The 23,261-nt window shown below is 39.3% G+C and overlaps 1 protein-coding gene across 2 annotated transcripts in view; it reads left to right on the top strand.

Annotated features, from left to right (window-relative positions):
- The window catches only part of PSME1 (proteasome activator subunit 1), a 150,959-nt gene that overhangs the window by 50,259 nt on the left and 77,439 nt on the right, over nt 1-23,261 (top strand). For both annotated transcript variants that reach the window (XM_044058754.1, XM_044058755.1), the window contains exons 6-8: nt 12,243-12,288; nt 14,640-14,737; nt 18,804-18,872. In XM_044058754.1, the coding sequence (XP_043914689.1) occupies nt 12,243-12,288; nt 14,640-14,737; nt 18,804-18,872 (213 nt within the window). The remainder of the gene's footprint in view (nt 1-12,242; nt 12,289-14,639; nt 14,738-18,803; nt 18,873-23,261) is intronic.

Raw genomic sequence — 23,261 nt, 5'->3', positions numbered from 1 at the left:
TTAGCTTGCCCACTAGGCTGAGATCTGGACCCTATAGCTGTGCCCGTAGGGAGTCTTATTGGGGATCTGGGGAGAAGGGAGCGACCAGCCCCAGACTGACTGATCTCTGTGTGCTCTTAAGGGAAATTGCACTTTACTGTGTGTATTTGTTATTCTTTCCTCCTATATGAGATGCCCCTCACTGGTGTTAGTGGTGAGGATTGAGGCTCCTTGATTGCTGGGCCAGGGCACGGGCATCACAAATTAATTGTTTGGCAGCAGTGGGATATCCACACCACATATTAATTGGTTGGCAAATACTAATGGCTTGTAGTGGCGTGGTTAGAGTGAATTCCTGTAGCTTGTGTAAAGTGAACTTTGAAGGTGTTTTGTACTCTAAATCAGCCATGCAGTGAATACTTAAGAGTTCAGATCACAATTGTTTTATTTCTTTTGTTAGCTTAGTTAGTCAGGGTGAGCAGGCAGCATGTCAGCAGAGGAATATGGAAAGCTGACAAGGAGCCAGCTGGTGGAGATGTGCCAGGCTAGGGGACTGGTGCATGGAAACCTGACTAAGGCAGACCTGATTGCAGCCTTGGTTTCAGCGGCATCAGAAAACAGCAACCAGGAGGACTCTCAGACTGGCAGTGGAAATATAATACCCTTGGAGAATGGACAGCTCAACCTTTCTGCAGAGGACTTAAAAATTCATCTGGAGCTAAAGAGACTTGAGTTGGAGGCCAGGAGTTTGGTGATAGAAGCAGAGGAAAAGGAGTGGCAGAGGACGCATGAGAGGGAAATGCTAACTCTTCGCCAGAGTCATGGAGGTAATGAGGAAGGGAGTAACTGGACCCCAGAAGCACAAAAGGTCAGTAAATTTCTTCCGCAATTTAAAGAGGGGGATAATTTTGATAGTTTCATTCATATGTTTGAGAGGGTATGCAAACAGTATAGTGTTGACCAAAAGCTCTGGGTACGGTTCCTGACCCTCTTACTCCATGGGAAAGCTGTAACTTTTTTGTCAAAAATGTCTGACGTTGCATGTTTTGATTATACTGCTGTTAAAAATCACTTGTTAGAATTGTTTAAGCTAACACCTGAAACATATAGGAAAATGTTTCATGAGCATAGACGCAAGGCAGATGAAAGTGTGTGTGAATATGTTGCCGAACTGAGCACTTATTTCCATAGGTGGGTGAGTGGATGTCAGGTCACCACTTTTGAAGGGCTGGCAGACCTTTTGTTGAGGGAACAAGGCCTTACCACTTTGCCTGAGGACATGAGGATCTGGTTAGCTGATAGACAATGTGCTACTTCAGATGAGTTGGGGAAGAAGGGAGACCTATACCTGGCCAGCAGGGCAGCCCTGCACAGGAAGGTAACCCCCACTACTGCTCATGGGTCTAAAGGAACCCATGGTGGGCAGCACAGACTGCCCCAACAGAATATGCCAGTAGCAGGGCAAGCCACTAGTCCAGGTAAATGTCCAGGAGCTAGGGTTAAATGTTTTGAATGCAACCAGTGGGGCCATGTGGCATACAGGTGTCCACGGAGGCAAGGTGGGGAACAAAAGATGAGGGAGCCAATAAGTGGGAAAGACAAAATGCCAATAGTACGTTGTCTTGGGACAACAAGGGTACCAAACTTCCCCCAGAGGTTATATCCTATCATAATGAATTTCAAAGAGGCCATTGCCAAGAGAGACACAGCCTCTGATATAACCATTGTAAAGCCTGAAATGGTTACAGAGGAGCACTACTTGCCTGGGCAGTCTACTCCAGTCAGTGCTTTAGGAGAGATCCCATTCCAAACACCTTTGGCTAGGGTTCACCTTGACTGGGAGGGTGGAAAAGGAAGCCAGCAAGTAGGTGTGTTTGAGGATATACCTGCAGATTTCCTGATAGGGATTGATTTTGATAGTGCAGTACCCTTTGCTTGTGCAGTTACATGCAGTCAGGCTTGTAAACAAGCAGGTAAGTCTGGCAGCCTAGGGGAGACCCAGACAGACTGCATATTTGCAGCCAGGACTGGTGAGGTGGTTACTTCACTGAGGGAGCTACCCTGTAGCAGTTAGACTGAAGGTGAGCCACAGCTGCTTGGTGGTATTGATGGTCCTTGGACAGAGTGACTGCAGAGGTAGAGGTAGAGGTGAGTAGTAGTACCCAGGCTGACAGTGAGGCACTACTGTTCGAGGATGCCAGACTTCCCGTGGAAGGGGGAGCTGGGAAGGGTTACAAGGAGAGGGTTGAGACAGGCTCAACTCTCGGACCCTACATTGCAAGGCCTGAGGCAGGTATCTAGGGAGGCACCTGATTCTCAGGGAAAGGAGGAATCTGTATACTGGGACAAAAGGTTACAGAGAGTGGAGCCCTGAAGGAGGGCTAGAAGGTAATAGAGTACATCAGTTGGTAGTGCCTAGAGCCTACCATTGGGCACTTCTAACCATAGCCTATGATATTCCCTTTGCAGGTCATATAGGCATAAAACATACAAAGAGGTGTATTATGCAGAACTTCTATTGGCCTGGAATTTCCAGAGATGTAACAGGGTACTGCACGATCTGTGAGCAGTGCTAAAAGGTAGGCAAGGCAGGAGACAAGGTGAGAGCTCCTTTGATCCCTTTTCCTGTGATTGAGGAGCCATTTCAGAGGGTAGGTATGGGTATTGTGGGTCCTCTGAGTACCCCATGTTCCATAGGGAAAAAAGTATATCCTAGTGGTAGTGGATTATGCTACATGATACCCTGAGGCAGTGGCTTTGTCCTCCATTGAGGCAGAGAAGGTGGCAAATGCTTTGTTAGAAATTTTCAGCATGGTAGGTTTCCCAAAAGAAATACTGACTGACAGAGATGCCAATTTCATGTCAGACCTGCTGGCTTGTCTGTGGAAGTCCTGTAGGATGAAGCAGATGAAGACCACCCCCTACCATCCCCAGACTAATGGTCTTGTTGAGAGGTTAAACTCTACAATCATGTCCATGGTATGGGCATTTGCAGATCAGTTTAAGAGGGAGTGGGACAAATATTTGCCTTATCTGTTTGCTTACAGAGAGGTTCCCCAGGAATCCACAGGTTTTTCACCCTTTGAGTTGCTGTATGGGCATAGGATGAGGGGACCTCTATATGTAATCCGAGATAAGTGGGAAGGTGAGTGCGAGTCTCACAAGGAGTCTGTTGTGGCGTACGTCCTAAACCTCAAGACAAGGCTCAGGGAACTCATGGGCTTGGCCCAGGAGAACCTGGCAGAAGCCCAACAACAGAAAAAGGTGTGGTATGACAGGAATGCTCGAGGCAGAGCGTATGCTGTGGGGCAGCAGGTATTGATTCTCATTCCTGTCAGACACAACAAGCTGCAAGCAGCTTGGGAGGGACCCTACAAGGTGATAAGAAAGGTAAGTGATGTTAAATACATGGTGGAACTGCTAGGCAAAAACCAGGGGCACAAATTGTATCATGTTAACATGATGAAACCTTACCATGATAGGGAGGCCCTTGTGTTGAGCATTTGCAGTGGATTGCAGAAGGAGTCTGAGGGAGATCTGAGGACTGATCTCCTCAGTGAGGCTTGGGCTGACACCTCAGTGGAAGGGGTAGCAATGTCCCAGCAGCTATCTCCTACCCAGGCTCGAGAAATTCGAGCAGTGTTGCAGGAATTTGGGGACATGTTCACTGTGAAACCAGGGTGCACCCACCTGGAGCAGCACAGATGGATACAGGACCCCAAAGGCCTCTTAGGCAGGCCCCTTATAGAGTGCCTGAGGGAGTCAAACAGACTCTGAGGGTGGAGGTACAGGAGATGTTGGAACTAGGGGTGTTTCAAGAGTCCAACTGTCCCTGGACCTCCCCAGTGGTGCTGGCACGAAAGAAGGATGGCAGCAGCAGGTTCTTTGTGGACTACAGGAAATTAAATAGTCTTTTCCTTGTCAGGTCTGAGAGGGGGAGCAGCTATGGTACTATAATTGGGGACAAACTTTCTGTAGTACCCTGCTCTCCCTAAGAATGCCCTCACCTGTTTTTTGGTAACAGGGGCAGGCCATACCTGAATGGTTTCCACTTTGGCGGGTTCTGGCCTGATTGTACCACTCCCCACTCTATGTTCCAGGTAGGAGACCTCTGCTATACCCACCTGACAGTTGCTGGGCTTAAAGGTCAACCCTGTCCTCTGTAGTTTGCCCAGTACCTCCCTGACATGCTGAAGGTGCTCTTCCCAGGAATGGCAATACCATCTTGGTAAGCAAGGGCAAAATCTGCTGCTAGGATATGATCTACCAGCCTCTAGAAAGTCACTGGGATATTTTTCATCCCAAAGGGCATCTTTGTGAACTCAGACAAGCCAAAAAGACTCACAAAGGCTGACCTCTCTCAAGCACTGGGAGTCAAGGGGAACCTGTCAGTTACCCTTGGTATGATCAATGCTGGTAAGATACCTAGCTCACCCAGCTGCTCTAGGGATTCATCTGTCTTGGGCATGGCATAAGCATCTGACTTTGTGTGACTATTTATTTTCCTGTAGTCCACCCAGAACCTGGTGCTGTCATCCTTCTTTGGTACCAGCACCACTGGGGAGGCCCAGGGACTGCTGGATATTTGAATTACCACTGGTTCCAACATTTCTTGTATCTCTTCCCTCAGAGTCTGTTTGACTCTCTCAGGCACCCTATAAGGGGCTTGCTTAATAGGCCATCGGGGTCCTGTATCCACATGCTGCTGCACCAGGTGGGTGCACCATGGTTTCCCAGTGAACATGCCCCCAAGCTCCTGTAACACTGCTTGGATTGCTTGAACCTGGGTAGGGGATAACTGCTGGGACATTGCTACCCCTTCCACTGAGGTGTCAGTCTGAACCTCACTGAGGAGATCAGTCATCAAATCCTCCTCAGAGTCCTCTTGCCATCCACTGCAAATACTCAGCACAAGGGCCTCTCTATCTTGGTATGGTTTAATCATGTTAACATGATACAGTTTGTGCCCCTGCCTCCTGCCTAGCAGTTCTACCATGTAGTTAACATCACTGACCTTCCTTACCACTTTGTAGAGTCTCGCCCAAGCTGCCTGCAGCTTGTTGTGTCTGACAGGAATGAGAACCCTTACCTGCTGCCCTACAACATACTTTCTAGCTCAAACATTCCTGTCATACCAGACCTTTTTCTGCTGTTGGGCTTCTGACAGGTTCTCCTGGGCTACTCCCATGAGTTCCCTGAGCCTTGTTCTGAGGTTTAGGACATATGCGACAACAGACTCATTGTGGGATTCACACTCACCCTCCCATTCATCTTGAATCAAATCAAGAGGTCCCCTCACCCTGTGCCCATACAGCAACTCAAAGGGTGAAAAACCTGTGTAAGCAAACAACAGATGGGGCAAATATTTGTCCCACTCCCTTTTAAACTGGTCTGGAAATGCCTGTAGCATAATCTTGAATGTAGAGTTTAACCTCTCAACAAGACCATTAGTCTGGGATGGTAGGGGGTGGTCTTTAGGTGCTTCACCCCACAGTGCTTTCACAGACAAACCAGCAGGTATTTTATAAAATTGGTACTGCTGTCGGTCAGTATTTCTTTTGGGAAACCTACCCTGCTACAAATCTCTAACAAAGCATTTCCCACCTTTTCTGCCTCAATGGAGGACAGAGCCACCACTTCAGGGTATCGTGTAGCATAATCTACTACCACTAGGATATACATTTTCCCTGTGGAACTTTGGAAACTCAGAGGCCCCACAATATGCATAACTACCATCTGAAATGGCTCCTTAATCACAGACAAAGGTATCGAAGGAGCTTTCACCTTGTCTCCTGCCTTGACTATCTTTTGACACTTCTCACAGGTCCTGGAGTACCCTGTTGCATCTCTAGACATCTCAGGTCAATAAAAGTTCTGCATAATCGTCTCTTTGTACATTTTATGCCCATATGACCTGCAAAGGGAATATCATAGGCTGTGTCTAGAAGTGCCAGATGGTAGACTCTGGGCACTACCAACTGCTGTATTCTCTCACCCTCTAGCCCTCCCTCAGGGGTCTACTCTCTATACAGTAACTCTTTGTCTCAGTATACAGATTCCCCCTTCCCTTGAGAATCAGTTGCCTCACTAGTTACCTCTCTCAGGCCTTATAATGTAGAATCTGAGAGCTGAGCCTGTCTCAACTGTCTCTTTGTAACCCTTCCCAGACTTTAGTTCCCAAGCTAAACCAGAAACTAACAGAGTTTAACATCTGTGTGTTAAAAATACACATCTCTCAGATGTTTGCTCAGATCTTGGAAGTCGTAAAACAATAAAACACTTTTACATTTTAGACCCAATAATTACTTTTCTCCAAGACCATACAAAAACTTCTATCTCTAGACATTTTGTCTGTTACACTGAAACTGAGAGACAACTTCTCTTTTTGTTTATGGCCCAGCTGTAAAGTAACATAACCTCAACTATTCTTAAGTTTTGCAAGTTAACTCTTTTATGTTATAGCAGAGTACACTGTGGGTGCATTTTAGCACAGGACATAACATACAGTTCTGCATAAATCATATCAGTATTCAGAAATGGCATAGAATTATTTACAAAGTTTTAGATAGCTGGGCTGGCAGTGTCACACCATGCTAATTGACCCTTTTTTAACACCAGCTTCTTTTGTAGATTATACTAAAACTCAACAAGCGCTGGTCTTTCACGTAGGATCCCCCAGTTCCTTTCTCTTTGATATACTCTGATATCAATCCTTGGTAGAGAAGGCAATCTCTAGTCTGCAGTCCAAATGTATTCTTGGCCTCTTCTCATTATATTACCTTTCCCTCTCTTATTATTTACTCCTGATACCTTGTTTCCTTTACCAATTACCTTCAGTAAATTCCAGCCCCCTTCTTGCCTGTTCTCTGTACCCCTAATTGCAGTCCCACCTGTTGGCAGAATCTCCTTTCTTCGTTCCAGTGTTGGATTAGTTCTTAGAATACTTTCTGCTACTTTATGGATATAATATTCTGTAAGGTTATTGTTATTCTCCATTACTTTCTCTTTAGCACTCTGCAGTTGCACCTCTTCTTGTTCTTTGAGATTCCCATATTCTTCAGTACTTTAACTTTGTCAATCCCTCCAAATAATTCTTGTTACTTCTTAACCATATCTCTTTTTCTTTTATTTCTACCCTATTTTAAAATCAGCTTTCATTGTATCTCACTCTTTAGCTATATTTTTCTTAAACTCCTCTCTGTTTAACAGATAGGTGGGGAAGTACAAGTGTCTCATTTTTATTTCATTACCCTGCATTTTTATTTTAGTTATTATTGGCATATGATCTGAAATAGTTATTGGATGTCTATCATAACTTTCAGTTAAATGTACATGTTTATGTGAAATTTAATTTTTGTCTTGCCTAGTCCAGTTTTTGTACTTTGGGGAATAATATTTAAATTCTTTCTGAGCTCCTATTACTGAATTCACATCTTCCATACCAAATATTTTCATAAATTTCTTCAACAATCTACCCTCTTTTGTTATACTTTTCCTTCTAGGCCCACAGATGCATCCTCACTGTTGCAAGTCAAATTCCATTCTACACCAATAAGTAATATTCCCTGCTGAAAGCTGATTTATTTATCCCAGAATTTTCTTAAAATCCATTGTAGTTGTTTTAGGTGGAATATAAATACATGCCAATTTAATCCTCCTTCATTGCCTGTAGCCCCTTACTACTACAAATATTTGATTATTATCCTTTCCTCTTCTGTCACTATTGGAGCTTCTCACGCAATTAATATAAGTACTCACATTTTCCTTTTTCCCAGATATTCTGCTGAATAGCCATCCTGAAATCCTTTCAAGACCAAATCCATATGCTCAGTTAATTCCAAATGTGTCTTGTGTAGCACACCTGTTTGCAGTCTACATTTCTCAATATAGTTTACTACTGTTTCTTTTTTGTAGATACCTGTGAGATCATTCACGTTCAAAGATAATGTAATCTGGAAAGTGTTGCCATTATGATAAGAAGTTATTATTCCAATCTTTTTATGTATAACATTTTTTAAATGTCTAGTTTCAGCTTTTGTGTTACACAAATACGCCAATGATTGGCTGGGTGATCTTTTATACATTTGCTTCTTGTCACATCCATTTCACATCTTACAACACTTTTGGTTTTAATTAAAACCATAAAAACAGACCTTGAGAGACTCCCATAACATATTAACTTAATAAAAACACATAAAACTCTGAACATTGTCTTCAAGTAATGAAGACCCCACCTAATAGGATCAGTTGTCCCAGATTGATTGATAGCTACACTCACAGGCTTTAATTGCATTATAATGAAACTTACCCATGCTAAGAAGCATGATACAGTCTGTGCTTCTATTTACACTAAGTGCTGCTGTTTTTGTCTTATCTTTTTTCCTCTTCCAGATGTAGAAAGCAGCTTTAATGCATTCAGAAAATGTTATTTTTTAGCCATTGAAAGAAAAAAGTATTCTGTTTTCATTGCCCTCATCATATTGTCTCCCTAGAAACACGAGAACCAGATATGCAGTTGCCTTCAGCTACAAGCTTTTCATTTTGCACTGTGAATATTTATTTCCTGAAGGAAAACTATTCATTACATTCAGTTTTCTTTTATTTACTTGCTTCCACTTAAAACTTGATGTTATATTAAGGCAAGGGCCTTAATTCAGTCATTCCCCTAGGCTAAAGTAAGAAAAATCATATCAGTTATACTTGTATCATACTCTGTATACTATTACAACCTGTCACTCACCTCAACAACCTAAGATTACAGCCTGTTATCTTAAACATGCTTTTGTCCAGGGTTTCTTCTCTTTTTACATAGCAGTGCCTACATTTCTTAAAACTAAAGAAGAAGAAAGAAAGAAGGAAAAAGGGTACCTATTTAGTATGCCTATAACATACAAGAATAACTAAAAATGTTTTACTACATAACATGCAATATATGTAATGTTTTATAAAAATACTGTTAAGAACAAAAATTGTTTTACTTAAAGTTACGTCTTTCCTTTTTCTCCCCTCTCCTTAATGTTGTTCCAGACATTAATGACATGTACAGCATATGCTTTGGAGTCCCCCTGCAAGTTTAACAAAGTCAAAAAAGTCCAATATTTCCAGGATTTTTTGTTCTGCCATATTTCTCAAATGTGATTGATGCTTTATAATCCCACCTTTATTAATTAATTTCTGAGTTGCTGGCTTTCTTCCTGTTGATCTCCAGTCTCTGGTTCATTTCCAATGTACTCCTGGTTCTTCTAATCAACTCCTATGTTTTATTGCCTCTCTCAAGAATCCTCCTTTGGAATATTGGTACATTTTTTACTGACATAATCTCTTTATGAGCATTATTATCAGAAGAATATGAAGCAGCGTCTCCAATTTGATAGCTCACTTTTTGTTGGGCAAACTTTTGTATTTCCTTATTAGCATGTTCTGAATCAAAAAACAGCATTCATCCTTCAGGAAAAATATTCTTACGATAGCTAGGTATGGCAGCTTGAATCCCACATCTGCTTCTTGACATTCCCTGATAGCTAGAATAAATGTATCCCTCTTCTGCTTTGTGTACAGTGAATAATCATTTTCCACAAACTGTCTACTGTCTCCATCTTCTAGTACTTTGACCTTCTGCCACTGTTTTGTTTGAATAACTCTTTCTGTGATTCCATGTTTACTGTTAGAGGTCTTGTCTACTTTCTCATGGCCAGGTTTGGAGCATACACACAACATATCCTTTCAACTGACAACTCCTGCTGTGGAATACCAGTCCAGTTGCTTATTTGTGCTTTCATAAAATTAGTACATTCTGTTCCTTCCAGCTTCCGTGGTATAGCAGAAAAGCTCAGGCTTTCCCTACATGCTCTGTTCTCTAATTCTACCATGGAGGTATCCCACCAGTTTGGTAGGTGATATTACAGAGGTGAGTTTTAGGAGACCTACCAATTTTGCACTTATCCTTTTGTGTGTCATGAATAGAACAAAGGATGAGAGCACAGGGTCACAATACTCTAAGGCACACTGCCTAGGATTTTCCACTGATGTGAAGGCAGTACAAAATACTATTAGACAACATTGGCCTATTGTAACATTGAATGGGGACAGAAGTAACAGACTTGTCTTAGGACCCCAGTTTGTAAATCTGGTTGTAATTTGAAACAGTTTTGTGAATCAAAGACACCCATGATGGTTGGAAAAAACTTGGTATACTTGGCATGTTTAAGTGTGGGGCATTCAAGCAATATAGGTTTATTAATACAGGCACATTTGTGTTAGGAAATAAAGCTGCAATATTGTTTTGCAAACTTTTGGTACAGTTGTACCACCAAGGGAGTGGCATATGTAGTAACCTGTTTATCCTGTTCTGTGTTTTATATAGGAAAAACTGAGAAAGGTCTTAAGGAAAGGCCTTAGCAGCATATTTATGCTATTAAAAAGCAGGATAAGAACAATATGTTAGCTAGCCATGTGGAAATATGTCCTGATTTTAATGTTTACTTTTGTATACTAGAAAACGTTAAATGTAATACCAGAGGTGGGGAATGGTCTAATTTGTTAGAGGAGGGAGTTGTTTTGGCAAATTACTTTGAATGCTGACACTATCTCTATAGCCTGTATGTTGAAATATAAGCAAATGAATGTTAAGTAGTTGCATTTACATAACACATCATTTGACCATTTGACTGATCACTATGTCTTGCTGCATTTATTGGTAATGTTTTACTGTAGTAACCCCCTGGCTGTTTCGTGTAGAAATGGCATGGCCTGAGTGATTGACATGCCAAATGGCCATGATAGTGTATGCAAATGAGGCATGATTGACATACCATGCAGATGTGCCAGTGACATCATGCAAAAATTGCTTGTTGATTGCTGTATGTGCATACCCCACTGGATGTGCAGCACAAGGCCCGCCTAGATCACACCCACTGCTCAACAATCTGGGACTGTAATGTGTTTTTTTTTTTTTTTACATTTTTACAGGGGGGGCTGTGCCACCCCACCCCCCTCCCGCTAATTAAATATACCAATTCTGAGAACGTACTACATTGAGGAAAAGGGTAAGTGGTGCGTTTTATTTTCTAAACGCATTTCAAATCTCTTGTATCTAATTTGATGAAATGGATGAAATCTTCTTCTCTTTAATAAACTAACAATTTTACACGATCTGTTTTATGCATGCTCAGAATGCCGACTGAATATTGATGTGGACGAAGAAGACATCACCATGACTATGCATCGATTTTGAAAAATGTCACCTGGTACTGGGTGTTGGGCAGGGTTTGGGTGGGCCTTGCTTCTGCTCATTCGGGGGTTACCACGGTAAAACAAAGTCCATTTATTCATTCTGAAGAAGTTTCTGTCCTGAATAGATGAAAGTACTCAGTTTTGTTAATTAAAAGTTGCTATGCAGGGTGGAATTTGCCTGGTGTTTTATTTGTCTGTAATAAATTGCTAAATTCAGACAACTAGAAAGACACTGTTTTGATCATTTTTAGATGTATATGTATTTATAGACATTCTTTAAATCATAGCTTACAACTTTCCCATATACATATCCAAATCCTTAAACCTTTCTGTTTTCTTCCACATTTGCTGTTCCATCTAGTGACATGTTCTGAACTCTGCTACTCTTTCCAAAAAGCATATTAGTGTTTATGTTATTGCTTTTTGTTGTTTTCTGTTGCCTGAGTATATCATTATTTTAGTTTCAAACAATCATCAGTACTTTCTTTTTCCAGGCACTGAAAAATATATTAATTGTGGTCTGATGAAGCAAAAGGAGAGTTTTGAAAGTGTTTACCATTTTTATTATTTTTATATGAAGTAAAGATATATGTTTTAAATGCTTTTACTGTCGCTTTTACTTCTGAATGAACCGTGCATGTTTAGCTGTGTGTTTACTCTGTTTGCAGTTGGATTGTTTACATAATGGTGTTTTTTATTTTTGACAGTGGTTTGGGCTATAATTTGATTACTCTGGTTTCACCCTCTTGACCAAACAGCACACTCCCATCATGAGTAAAATGTGAATTACCCACTGACTGCCACAGCATATTGCTTAACTGTAACAGCATGTAATTGTCCACAGTATCCAGATCAGAAAAGAGAGAGGCATTTTTTGTGAAGTATCAGCAAGATCATAACTTGTCAAATTTTGATTTCCTGAAAAAGCATTTAGTATGAGTATTTATTCTTGGTTTTAACTTGTATATATACAGATATATATTGTAAAGGAAACATTTTCAGCACTAAACTATATTCATTCTGTTTTCTAGAAAGACGATAAGGATGATAAATCAAAATCAGATGATGAAGATTCAGGTAACTTTGGTTAAAATTTGTTTCTGTCTCATCGTTCATTGCACATCTACCACTGATGGTCTTTCTTTCTGTCTCTGGTTTATATGCCTGACAAGTGTATGTAAGTTTATGTACAGAGTGTGACCTTTTTTGTCACTGGTTAGTTTGATGTTTAATGAGCAGGTGGTTGGCCTGATGCAGGCCTGTAAACATCTTGCTGTTTCCAAACCCGATATACAACACTGAGTGTGACAGTTTTAGTTTCACATATCACTGCTGACTCTCTGAGGCTATGCATGAGGTAGGGATTTGATAGGGAGTCATACAGGCTATAAGTCTTAAGAGTTTGAGTTACACAGACGGTACATGTCTGATTTGAATACAGGCCAAGTGTTCCACTAGGAAGACTGTGGGTGTTATATGATTAGGGTAGAGGGATGCAAGGCAGTATGCTATTACAGTTAAATTAACTCTGGTAGAAAACTATATGCATTACTAACTTTTATCAATTTATTCTCTGATGTATTCTTAAAGGATACTAATGTGGCAAGGGAGATGTGAGAGAGCAGTTGTCGTGGGAGGAATAAATGTTGATTAAAGTATTAATTATGTTAAGAGAGTACACTACAAAATGGAACATAGGAGGATACGATTAAACAATGGAGGGAGAGGAAATAGGTAGTTTGGGCAATAAATAAGCAAAGAATAGATAAGGTAGTGAGGAGAGGAATTAACGTAGTTGAAAGATATAAAACAGAAAGCTTTGCTAGATACATGGAGTTAAGGAGAAGGTGAGAGCAGGAGGCAAACTTTAGTATGGAATGCTGATGAGACAGAAGTGGGGCTGTGTTGCAGTTATAGAAGAGATAACTTAGAATTCTGTAGGTTTGTGGAGATTTTCACTAATGTGGACATGTCACTGGCTGTCATTCCATGACTGGAGCAGTTACTTTAGTTGTAAGCTGCATCAGATTGTCCTTGTCTCCGACTGCAACATGGAAGTTATCCTAGGTCACTGGCCTGAGTGAAGAGAAAGTGTTATCTATGGTATTACATTTACTGTTTGGTTTTCTTATTTTAGTAGCTTCTTTTGAACTTGATCTGAAGTTGTAGAGGGCATCCTGAATGGCTAGTATTCATTCCAGAAAGTGAGGGGCAATGGTCCATTATTTGAGGTTTACTGTAAATTATATAGGGAATGGTGTATCCATCTCCTTCACTGGCAGCAAATCGGTTCTTTCGGAAGACTTACACTTATGTTCCCACTGAGTAGCCTTGTTTTTGTTATGAGACACCTTTTTTATACTTTGCAGACTTTGGTGGTTAGTGTCAGTAGTGGCACAGACTGCTTGTAGTTCACAAGTTGGGAAATAGCCTATCCTTTACCTCAGGCTGACCTCATTTCAGGCAATGGCTGGAAAATCGTTATATAATGAGGAATTGGTTGATGGGTACAGTTTTTGTATAATGAGAAGCTAAGCATTGCATCCATATCTGCCTTTGGTGTAAATCTGTGGAAAAAGGTATAACTGGTCATACTTCTAACAATCTGATCTTGTTTAAGCATTTGTAAAAGGTGGATAACTTACACAATATTAGAGCAGATAAATTACTGAAAAGACTGAAGATGTAATAAAAACCAAGATCATAGCTAGGAATGAAGAACATACCTAATGTATGGATAACAAGGGAAGGTGACAGACAAAGGTGTGACATACAAACTCAGGAAAGATACAGTTTGACAAATTAGAACAAAACAAGCCAACAAAAAAAGTCATATGTGCCATTAATTTTCATGCATTAACACAATTATTAGACTACTTTTCAACAGATAAAATGGCCTTTTTCAAATCTAGTCAGTATAAAGAACTTTGCTTTAGACATTGTGTGTCAGACAGTTATATTTCATTTACTAAAAGTTAATAGTTACTGAACTCTTTAGTTTAGTTTATCTACTGCACTTCTGACACAGGGGTGGGGGAGGGGTGATGCAGTCGATACATTGAAGAAGTGACAGTAGCCAGTTGCGGTGGCACAGAGAGAGAAAGCCCTGACGATAGTCCAGGTGACCCGAGTTTATCTAATGGCTTTGACACTTAACAGTGCTGGCAGGAAGGGTGAGCATCCTCCATCCTTGGAGGAGAGGGGGGGGGGCTGGCTGCACAAGCTGCCAGTATTCCTTGGAGAAGGGTGGTTATGTGGGGGGGGGCTTGGTGTGGACATTAAGTTCACCAAGCCACTGATAGGTTGTAGCTATCATAGTGAGAGTGTGGAAGAATGCACTTGCAAGGGGAAGGATTGTTTGTTTTAAACTCTAGCTAGGAAGGAATGATTATCATTTTACTTCATCTGTTGTATACCTTGTGTTTCAGGTCCACCTTGTGGTCCTGTCAGCAGTAATGAAAAAATCACAGCTCTCCTGAATAGACTTAAACCGGAAATTAAGGAGGTCAAGGAAAAACTCAGCTTGGTAAGTACTGCCTTTTTTCACTCTGTTAGTTTAGAATGCTGTCACACCATCCTTTCTAGCAGTTATAAAAAAAGAAAACGTCTGTAACTAGGAGTACAAACTATATCATTACTACATTAAAACCACACATTATAGTAATATGTTCATTCCGTTATAGCAGCAAACAGTGGATTTGAGCAGATTGCTTGATAAGACTGCTTTCATGTCTGTAAATAACCATGTTATTACACTATTAAGTCTCCTGCCTATAGACACATGCACACGCATGCGCACACTAATGTGCAACAGTGTGCCTACAGAATGGATCCAATACACGAGCATACCACAATGTTTAGCAGTGTGTGTACAAAACAGATACATATCCTTCTCCTGCATACAGAGCATGGTGTGCAGCAGTTCTCCTATAGAACAGGTGTTCCCCCAGAAACTCTGAACGTGTGTGTATATACACACACACGCGCACATATATTACAGTGCACAACATCTACAGAATGGCTGCATCCCTGTCACGCACACATCACAACAAACACCAAGTTGAACTACAGTTTTAAAGTTTAGTTGATTAAATATTTTTTCATCTGGCACATAAGTGATAAATTAGAGTACAGTAAGTTAGAATTCATCTAAACCTTGTTAGGTAACCTTTTAGCTTTGATCACTATTATACCTGAAGAAGTACTAATTTAAGTACTGTTTTCTTAACAGAACAACACTTGTACGTCATCTACTTGTAAAAAAGAGTATCTACACCAACAGTGCCAGTAGTATCTTGTTTGAATACCAGCACCCATTTGACACAAAATGATGAGACTTTCTGGTATATTAACTGTAAAAAACGTTTTGCTTTCTCTATCCAGTTTTGTTACATTCATTCATCTTCCAGTGGCCTGCTTAATGCATTTCAGGGTGTGGAGGATCTGGATCCTCTGTCCCTGCAGTTAGTGGATGCAGTGAAATGAAACTAAGTCTCGCAAGGCACCACCTCATTGTAGGATGTGCATGTGTTTACAGACACAAATACATGCACATCTCACACACACACACTCACTCACTCACTAAGTCACTCAGTCATTCACTCACTCTTATGGTACACACATCTATGACCAGTACAGAGTGTCACTGGACCACTTATGGCACATTAGAGTACCTACCAAAAACTCATTTAGAGACGGTGAATATGTACAGGTCATACACAGAAGGCATCCCAGCTACAAATCTAACTAGAGAATCACTGCTGGGAGGCAACAGTGGAAATCACTGCAGGACACTGAAAATGATTTTTCTACTGGTGATGCATATATTAAGGAGTTCCTCTTGTTGTGTATATGGGAGTTTCTGCAACATTTTGCATATATTATTTGTATGCAAGTTAGTTTTGCAATAACATTTACATTACTGTTTTCTTAGGTACGTTATGTAGTAGAATGGGTGTAGTTAATAGTCACGCATAATCCTATTTGTAACATACTTGGTCGGGCAGGATATACTAGAAAGTAGAAGTTGGCTTAATTTGATGTTTTCCTATGATGTATGTGGGGTGTCATTTCAGTAGGGGAGACATGCACCCATATAGCACTTTTCTGCTCTAAAATAATTATTTTTCAGCTGCTTAAACATATTTTTCTCTGATGCTGTGTTTAAACAGTTTAGAAAATAAATGCTATGCACAGACACAGACTGTAAATGGACATGCATACCCTATGACACAGGACCCTATGAACATCGAAGGATGTAAACTGATAGCAGACTTACAGCATTTTGGCTTAGTGAACCTTTGAGTGTATATCTTTGTAGCTCATTCCAGCCTTGTCTCTTATTGTCCTAGATTTATACTGGTCAACCTGCTTCATTTTAAAGATATGTTCAGATATCCCACTCAGGAGGGTTATCAGATAAGTGTTAATTTTAGCAGTAACTGATTTAAGAAAATCTGTGGCTTTCACACTGCATGAGTAGTGTAGTAATATGGTTATTCTATTTCGTCATTGTAACTCTTCTGGTGCAGTTAGCAGTGAGAGCTTATATATAAGAAACATTAGCAGTGAGCTCCCATAGTTGCCTCACTGTGCACATACTGGGGTGGGAGGATGGCTCACTGTGCACATACTGGGGTGGGAGGATGGCATAATGGTCAAGGTGTTTACCTACCACCACACACAAGGTGCAGGGTTTTCTCACATGTGGTGGTATTAGGGCTAGGCTGGCTGGCCCACAAGGGTAGTTAGCCTAGTACTAATCTATGAACCTATACTCACGCCTGTACATGTGTGTTTATGTATAATATATAAATACACACATATATACACAGTTTCTAGTTTTTCTGAGGTTTTTCAGGTGTAACTGTCTCATTTCCCCAGCCCTACGTACTGTGGTGGGTTCTTACCATTTTATATTGTGCAGCGTCTGAATGGCTGGTCCTGTATATGAACCAGGAGGAGTGTCCCTCACTTGACCAGATTAATCAGGTGAATGCATATATTTCCACCTTCATGTTATGTAACCAGCATTGACAGCTGGACTTTTTCCTTACAGTCTTATCACATTGTGACACTACAAACTCCTCCTGCTTAGACACAGTTATATGTGCAAAGCCTTGACTGCCCTTTCATTTATAATTTGCACATGACACGGACACTAAAGCAACACAGATATATTTTGCTGTGGACTAAATTAGAACAGGTCCTTTCTTCTGTTTGAGTGACATTATTTAGCTGTATCACTGCTGTGACATGGCTTCACAGGGCATAGTCCAGCATAGTAAATCTCTGCACAAGCCATTTGATCTCAGTTTTATTTTTACTTATGTTACTCTGCCCAGCTTCTTGTAAGCATGCAAAGTCAGGGGGCATTGGTTCAGAGGTGTCTACTAGGCTAACGACCACAAGGACCTTTTTAAGCCTAGTCATGCATCCCAAATCTGTGGCGAGTTCTGGTACCATTGATAAGTGTAAGCAGGAAGTCATTGTCTGTAAGTGTTATTATACAGACCCCATTCCTCAAAATAAGTCATATGGTAAAAGGAAGAGAGTCATAGGAAATGTGTATTAAGTGCTGTGACCGTTCTAAAAACAAATGTACCTTTTTCAGTGATGTGTGTACACTTCTTTTTATTGCAGCATAATTGAGAACTTGTATTTTACACTTCCTTGAACTCTGCTATTGTTTTAATGTCCATCGTAGAAAGTAATTTCTGAAATGGTTCCTGTTTTACTTTTTTGCCAAGCTAACAGGTTTACTTATTTAAACACATGGATCACTAATATTTAATGTGGTGGTCCTGCTAAAGACAAGCAACCATGGGTGGCATAGAAAGGTAAAGCGTTGATTTGTAGCCCAAATAACCAGGGATCATTAGTTTCTTGGGTGACTGACAGAGCTGACCGGAAAGGAGGGTTTGTCCAACTTGGGAGAAGATGGGGCAGAGACAGCCACAGAGTACATCAGTCCCTTTAGAAGAGAAATTAGGCCACAGAACAATACGGCCTGGGGACAGGCCTTAGGCTCACTAAGCACTGATGGGGGGTTAGCCATCATAGTGGGAGTGAGGGAACATAAATCAACATGGAGAAAGCACTGAGACCCCTCAGTGATTTGATTTGTTTGTTCCCTCATCAATATGGTGGAGTTAGGGCCATCATAAATATCCTCAAAGTGGGATGCCAGCAAGGACATAAGTAATCCTTGCAACCCTCATGGCTGTCTGAATAACAGATCCTCCTCCCCATATGGCCCCTTTATTCTCTTCTCCTCAGTTATGAACAGCTCAAGTCCAATTGGGGAAGGCTTAACAATGGTCAGCAGGCTCTGGAGCAAAACGTACTTAGAAAAAATTAAGACAGGACAGGAAAAAAAAGGAAAGTAATATTTGTATTAACAGGAAAAGAGAAAACTTACTTTTACTTACTTACTGTATATTTTTTTGATAGTGTTGCAAAGAGGGGTATAAACCTCTCTCTCTCTCTCTCTTTGCAGTTCTGTCTGTTATATCTTTATTTGTGATTATTGCAAATCATCTCATTTTCTTTGTCTTTATCTCTGTAATTTACTAATATCTGCCTTTGTGAAGGTTGCCGTTTGGGTGCAGATGCATATCCCCAAGATTGAAGATGGGAATAACTTTGGTGTACAAGTTCAGGTGAGTGAATCCAGTGTATATATTGGAAGTGAAGAACAATGCTGGAAGTGTGTTTTTGGTTGCTTAGTAATCCTGGAAATTAAGTTCAAGTTTGTCTGCTGCACAGATGTTCTAACTGCTACCATATCACTGTCTGATTTGATAAGACACACACAGTGAAATAGTTCACCACTATCTTAGTTTTGGATGACTGAAGCACACCTGTATACTTACAAGGGTTGGATTGATGTGTTGTATGAAAATTGCTGTTAATCCTGACATACATTTGGGTGTTTAATATTTTTTCATCAATATAAAATGTAGAAATACATACCTAGAAGAAGCGAAAAACAACTGAAGCAACTTGCTGAATCCAGGAGTAGAAGAATTATTCCAAACACTTCACGTCTAAACTTGCTACCCTTAAACGGTTTGCGGCAAGTTCAGAAAATGTTTATTTGTCTGTCTGTCAGTCTTTCTTTACCAGGAAAGTCCGACTGGGTAGTATTCATTTTCAGCAGAGGCCCTGGGAGTAAAGCTCCATTTGCTTACATTGCATTATACTAAGTTCTAGTTAAACGTGGAGTAGTTATGTTTCTATTTACATTTGTACACAAACAATAGTTACATTTATACATTCTAAGATTTTACAGAGGTGGAAGTTATTAAAGAGAAAGTCCACGTGCAATTTAGTGGATTGTACAAGCAGCAGTTATGTATAAAAATTGTGTTTTCATCTTCAAATGGAGAATAAAAGGTTTTTAACATCACTTAAGAAAGTGAGGGATAGTATAAGGGACATATTTTATGAAGAAGATAAATATAGAAATTCAACCACTTATTATACTTAATGTAATTAGGGAATACAATTAGATATATAAGGAGGAAAAAGGAAAAGAAAAGAGGAAAAAAAAAAAGAAAAAACTAAAAACTGGTTATAATGCAGTTATTGCATAATATAAATTTGTCTTATCATGTCAGTGTACAGACTATCTATCTTTAAGAATTACATCTAGTAAGTAACCCCAATATTTCTGATAATAGTGTTTCTTTTTTGTTTTTGTATAAACTAGTTTGTGAGATGAGATATATTTAATAGCAAGGTTGCTAAAGCCTTCCCATGTAATTGGAGATGTGACATTCCAATTTTTAGTGATATAAAATTTAATAAGGGCACACATCGTGATAAGGACATTTTTTTTTATTTTTGGAAGTCGAGTCGTGTTAATGTGTAATGTAGCTGTCTCCCATGACAGGGTTGATTTTTCATATCCCATCTTCTCTAACCTAGCTCTTAAAGAGCACCATAGGTTGTGTACCTTGTTACATTTCCACATGACATGGAAAATATCTGCAGTTTGGTTTGGGCAGTCAGGACATATAGGCGAGAAGTTGGAATTGAACTTATTTAGTTTTGATGGGGTATAGTATACGTTGTTATTTATCATAATTTATGTATATAGTAGCTTCTTAAAAGGAATGAATTTTATTGTATTCTCAATGGCCAGTCTCTTATTTTCATCTGTCAGAGATTGTATTTTTTCTTGCCAATAGTTTGAAAATAATAGAGAATTCTGGTGTTTTATGTTACAAGTTTATATGTCCTAGAAATTGATTTCCCTTTCATCTTGGGGTTTTCTAGTATTAGTTTTACTAAGTTAATATCTTGCAAGTCGACTTGTGTTTGTGAGAATTTAGCATTTATGAGATAATGGATTTGGGTAAGAATAACGGTAGATTTCTTAGTAAGATTTAGTTCTAGTCTTATTTGTTGTATATTGGATTCTCTCCATTGGTATATTTTCCATACTGTATGTTCTTTTATCAGAGGGTAATTTGTTAGATTTAAGTGTTTATTGTTTATTAGTAGGTTGGGATTTAGGTGGAGTGGTTGTATAAAGGCAAGAGCATCTAATAATTGCAATGATTTAAATAATTTCTGTGTAGTAAGAATCTTGTATTTAATTAGTGGGTGTATATTCTTCGTGAATATGCCATTTTGATTTAGGTTTAAAAATGGTAGGGATTTGCTGTTATACCTAAGGGATTTCAGTTGTTCAGACCAGATTTTGGTCCATTGGGGTGTCCAGGTATTTACATACGGGTCATGGCTTATTATCTGTATTCGTCTATAGGCAGTAATTATACTATAATATAGTTTGAAATCAGGTAACCCAAATTCCCCTTTATCTTTGGTAAGTACAAGTTTGTCATATTTAATTCTAGTGGATTTGGGGTACCATAAGAATCTTGATATAGCTTTTTCTATATCAAGAAAGAATTTTGGGGGAAAGTAGCATTTAGTTGAAAGAGTATTCTCGGTAAAAGGTTCATCTTAACACTAGCTTTTGAGAGTAATGACATATTAATATTCTTCCAATTATTGATATCACTTTCAATACTGGTCCATGTACGCAATAGGTTATTCCTCATCATATCCTTAAAGTCAGGAGTAAATATTATTCCTAGATATTTTATCTGGTAACTTATCTTGATCTCACTCATGGGAAAGTAAAATTCCTTATGACCTATAAGACTCATGGGAAATATGTGGGATTTGTTTAGATTTAAATTATAGTTAGAGATTTCAGAGAACTCATCTATAGCTTTAAGTATTTTTGGGAGGTCAGTAGTGGGAAGTTGAAAATATATATTTAAGTCACCAGCAAAAGCAGAGAATATAAGATTTGTATTATAGATTCTAGGTATGTGATGGAAGTTTTTTTGTGAAATAAACAGAAGGAGAGGTTCTAGATAAAGATTAAAGAGGTATGGGGAAAGAGGGCAACCTTGTCTTGTACCATTGGATAACAGTATAGGGTTAGTTTTGAGCTTATTTATCTGAATAGTGGTAGAAGCTTTCTGATATAGAACCTTAATGAATTCCTGAGGAAAACCATATAAAGGCAATATATTAATAGGAAATGTAAATTAACTCTATCAAAAGTTTTGGTTGCATCCACCGTGAGGACATATCTGGTGCATTTGTCACTGTTAAGTCTGATAATGGTATCTAAAAGGAGGGTGTTATCACTTGTTTGCCTGTTTATCATAAAGCCCACTTGTTCTTGGGAAATGATAGAGGGGAGTACATTCTTAAGTCTATTTGCTATAACATGAGCTAGGATCTTAAGGTCAGTATTTATTAGGGCTATTGGTGTATAGTTTGCTGGATCTGTTGGGTCAGAATTTGGTTTTGGAATTAGCACTGCTTTGGAGTTCAACCTTGAGATGGGTGTGAACAAATATCGATTACAAATTTTTAAAAAGCTGCACAATGTTTGGAAAATATCTAATAAGAATTAAAAAAAATACATTAAAGCTGTTCAAGAAACTGACATTGTGTCTTTCTGTCTTTTGTCTTTCACACCTCAGCAGCCAAAACAATAAAAATGTAAGACATAAAAAATGTATTGTATGCTGAGTACATGCAAGTCACAAAGTCAGTGATGTGCACTTTTAGTAAATATGAGGTGCATACTCTATGGTCTTGAACTGCAGATGAAAAATTAGTTCCATACAGTTTATTTATAGATTTTAAAATGACATGCTATTTTTTAGTCACACCAGATACTCTGGCAAGATTTATTGTTTAATTAGCTCATACCTACTGAAGTCCTTTATCTTGAAGTCCAGTAAAAATGTCTTTTGCACTCTTTTACCTTGTCTAAGATAACTATAAGGACTTTTAACCTTGTTTATATTTCTTGATGATGTATTGCTTTTCACGTAGCTTCTTATTTAATATAATCTCCCATTGCAGCTGCACTTTTTTCCATGCTTGATTTTGTCCTTTCCTTCTTAAAAAAAAATCTAACCTTGTAGATTAAACAACTCCAAAGCTTATTTCAGGGCAGCCATATTTTGGTAATCATAATAGGAATATTTCTTCCAAACATCCTAGGACAAAAAAATGAATTGGTGTGTTTGAAAGAAACTGTGCCAGTTTTGTATGTGCAGCTGTAACATCCCCAGATGAGACTGCTGGTCCTTAGTGGGGTGAGGGCCTACAGTTCCTATCATAAATATTACTGTGGCAATAAAAACACATTTTTTGGGTTTAATATTTTTCTAATTTAATTCATTTTTTATTTTATTAATTTTCAAGTATAACTTTATCCTGGTGCTGAGAACCTTTCACCATGTAAGCAGCATAGCTGTCAACCTTCCATCTCCAAAATGAGAAGCACTACCTCTCATAATGTGGAATAAATGGGTCAGATGTGGAACACTTACAACTTCAACTAGGAAGCTAATATGATGGTTATAATGTGTTATTTTATATGTATAGTAAATTCTTTTGATTTATTTATCATGAATATCACTTAAAAGAATTCTTTCAACAAACATGTGGCATATCCTTTCATTATGTAACTGTGAGGAACATGGGCTTTTCTATAATTAAAATGA

This window comes from Protopterus annectens, chromosome 16.part0 (assembly GCF_019279795.1).
Source record: "Protopterus annectens isolate FY-2018-M chromosome 16.part0, PAN1.0, whole genome shotgun sequence".
Lineage (NCBI taxonomy): Eukaryota > Metazoa > Chordata > Ceratodontiformes > Protopteridae > Protopterus > Protopterus annectens.
Note: the sequence above shows the minus strand (reverse complement) of the source record. Positions and strands in the feature narration are given on the sequence as shown.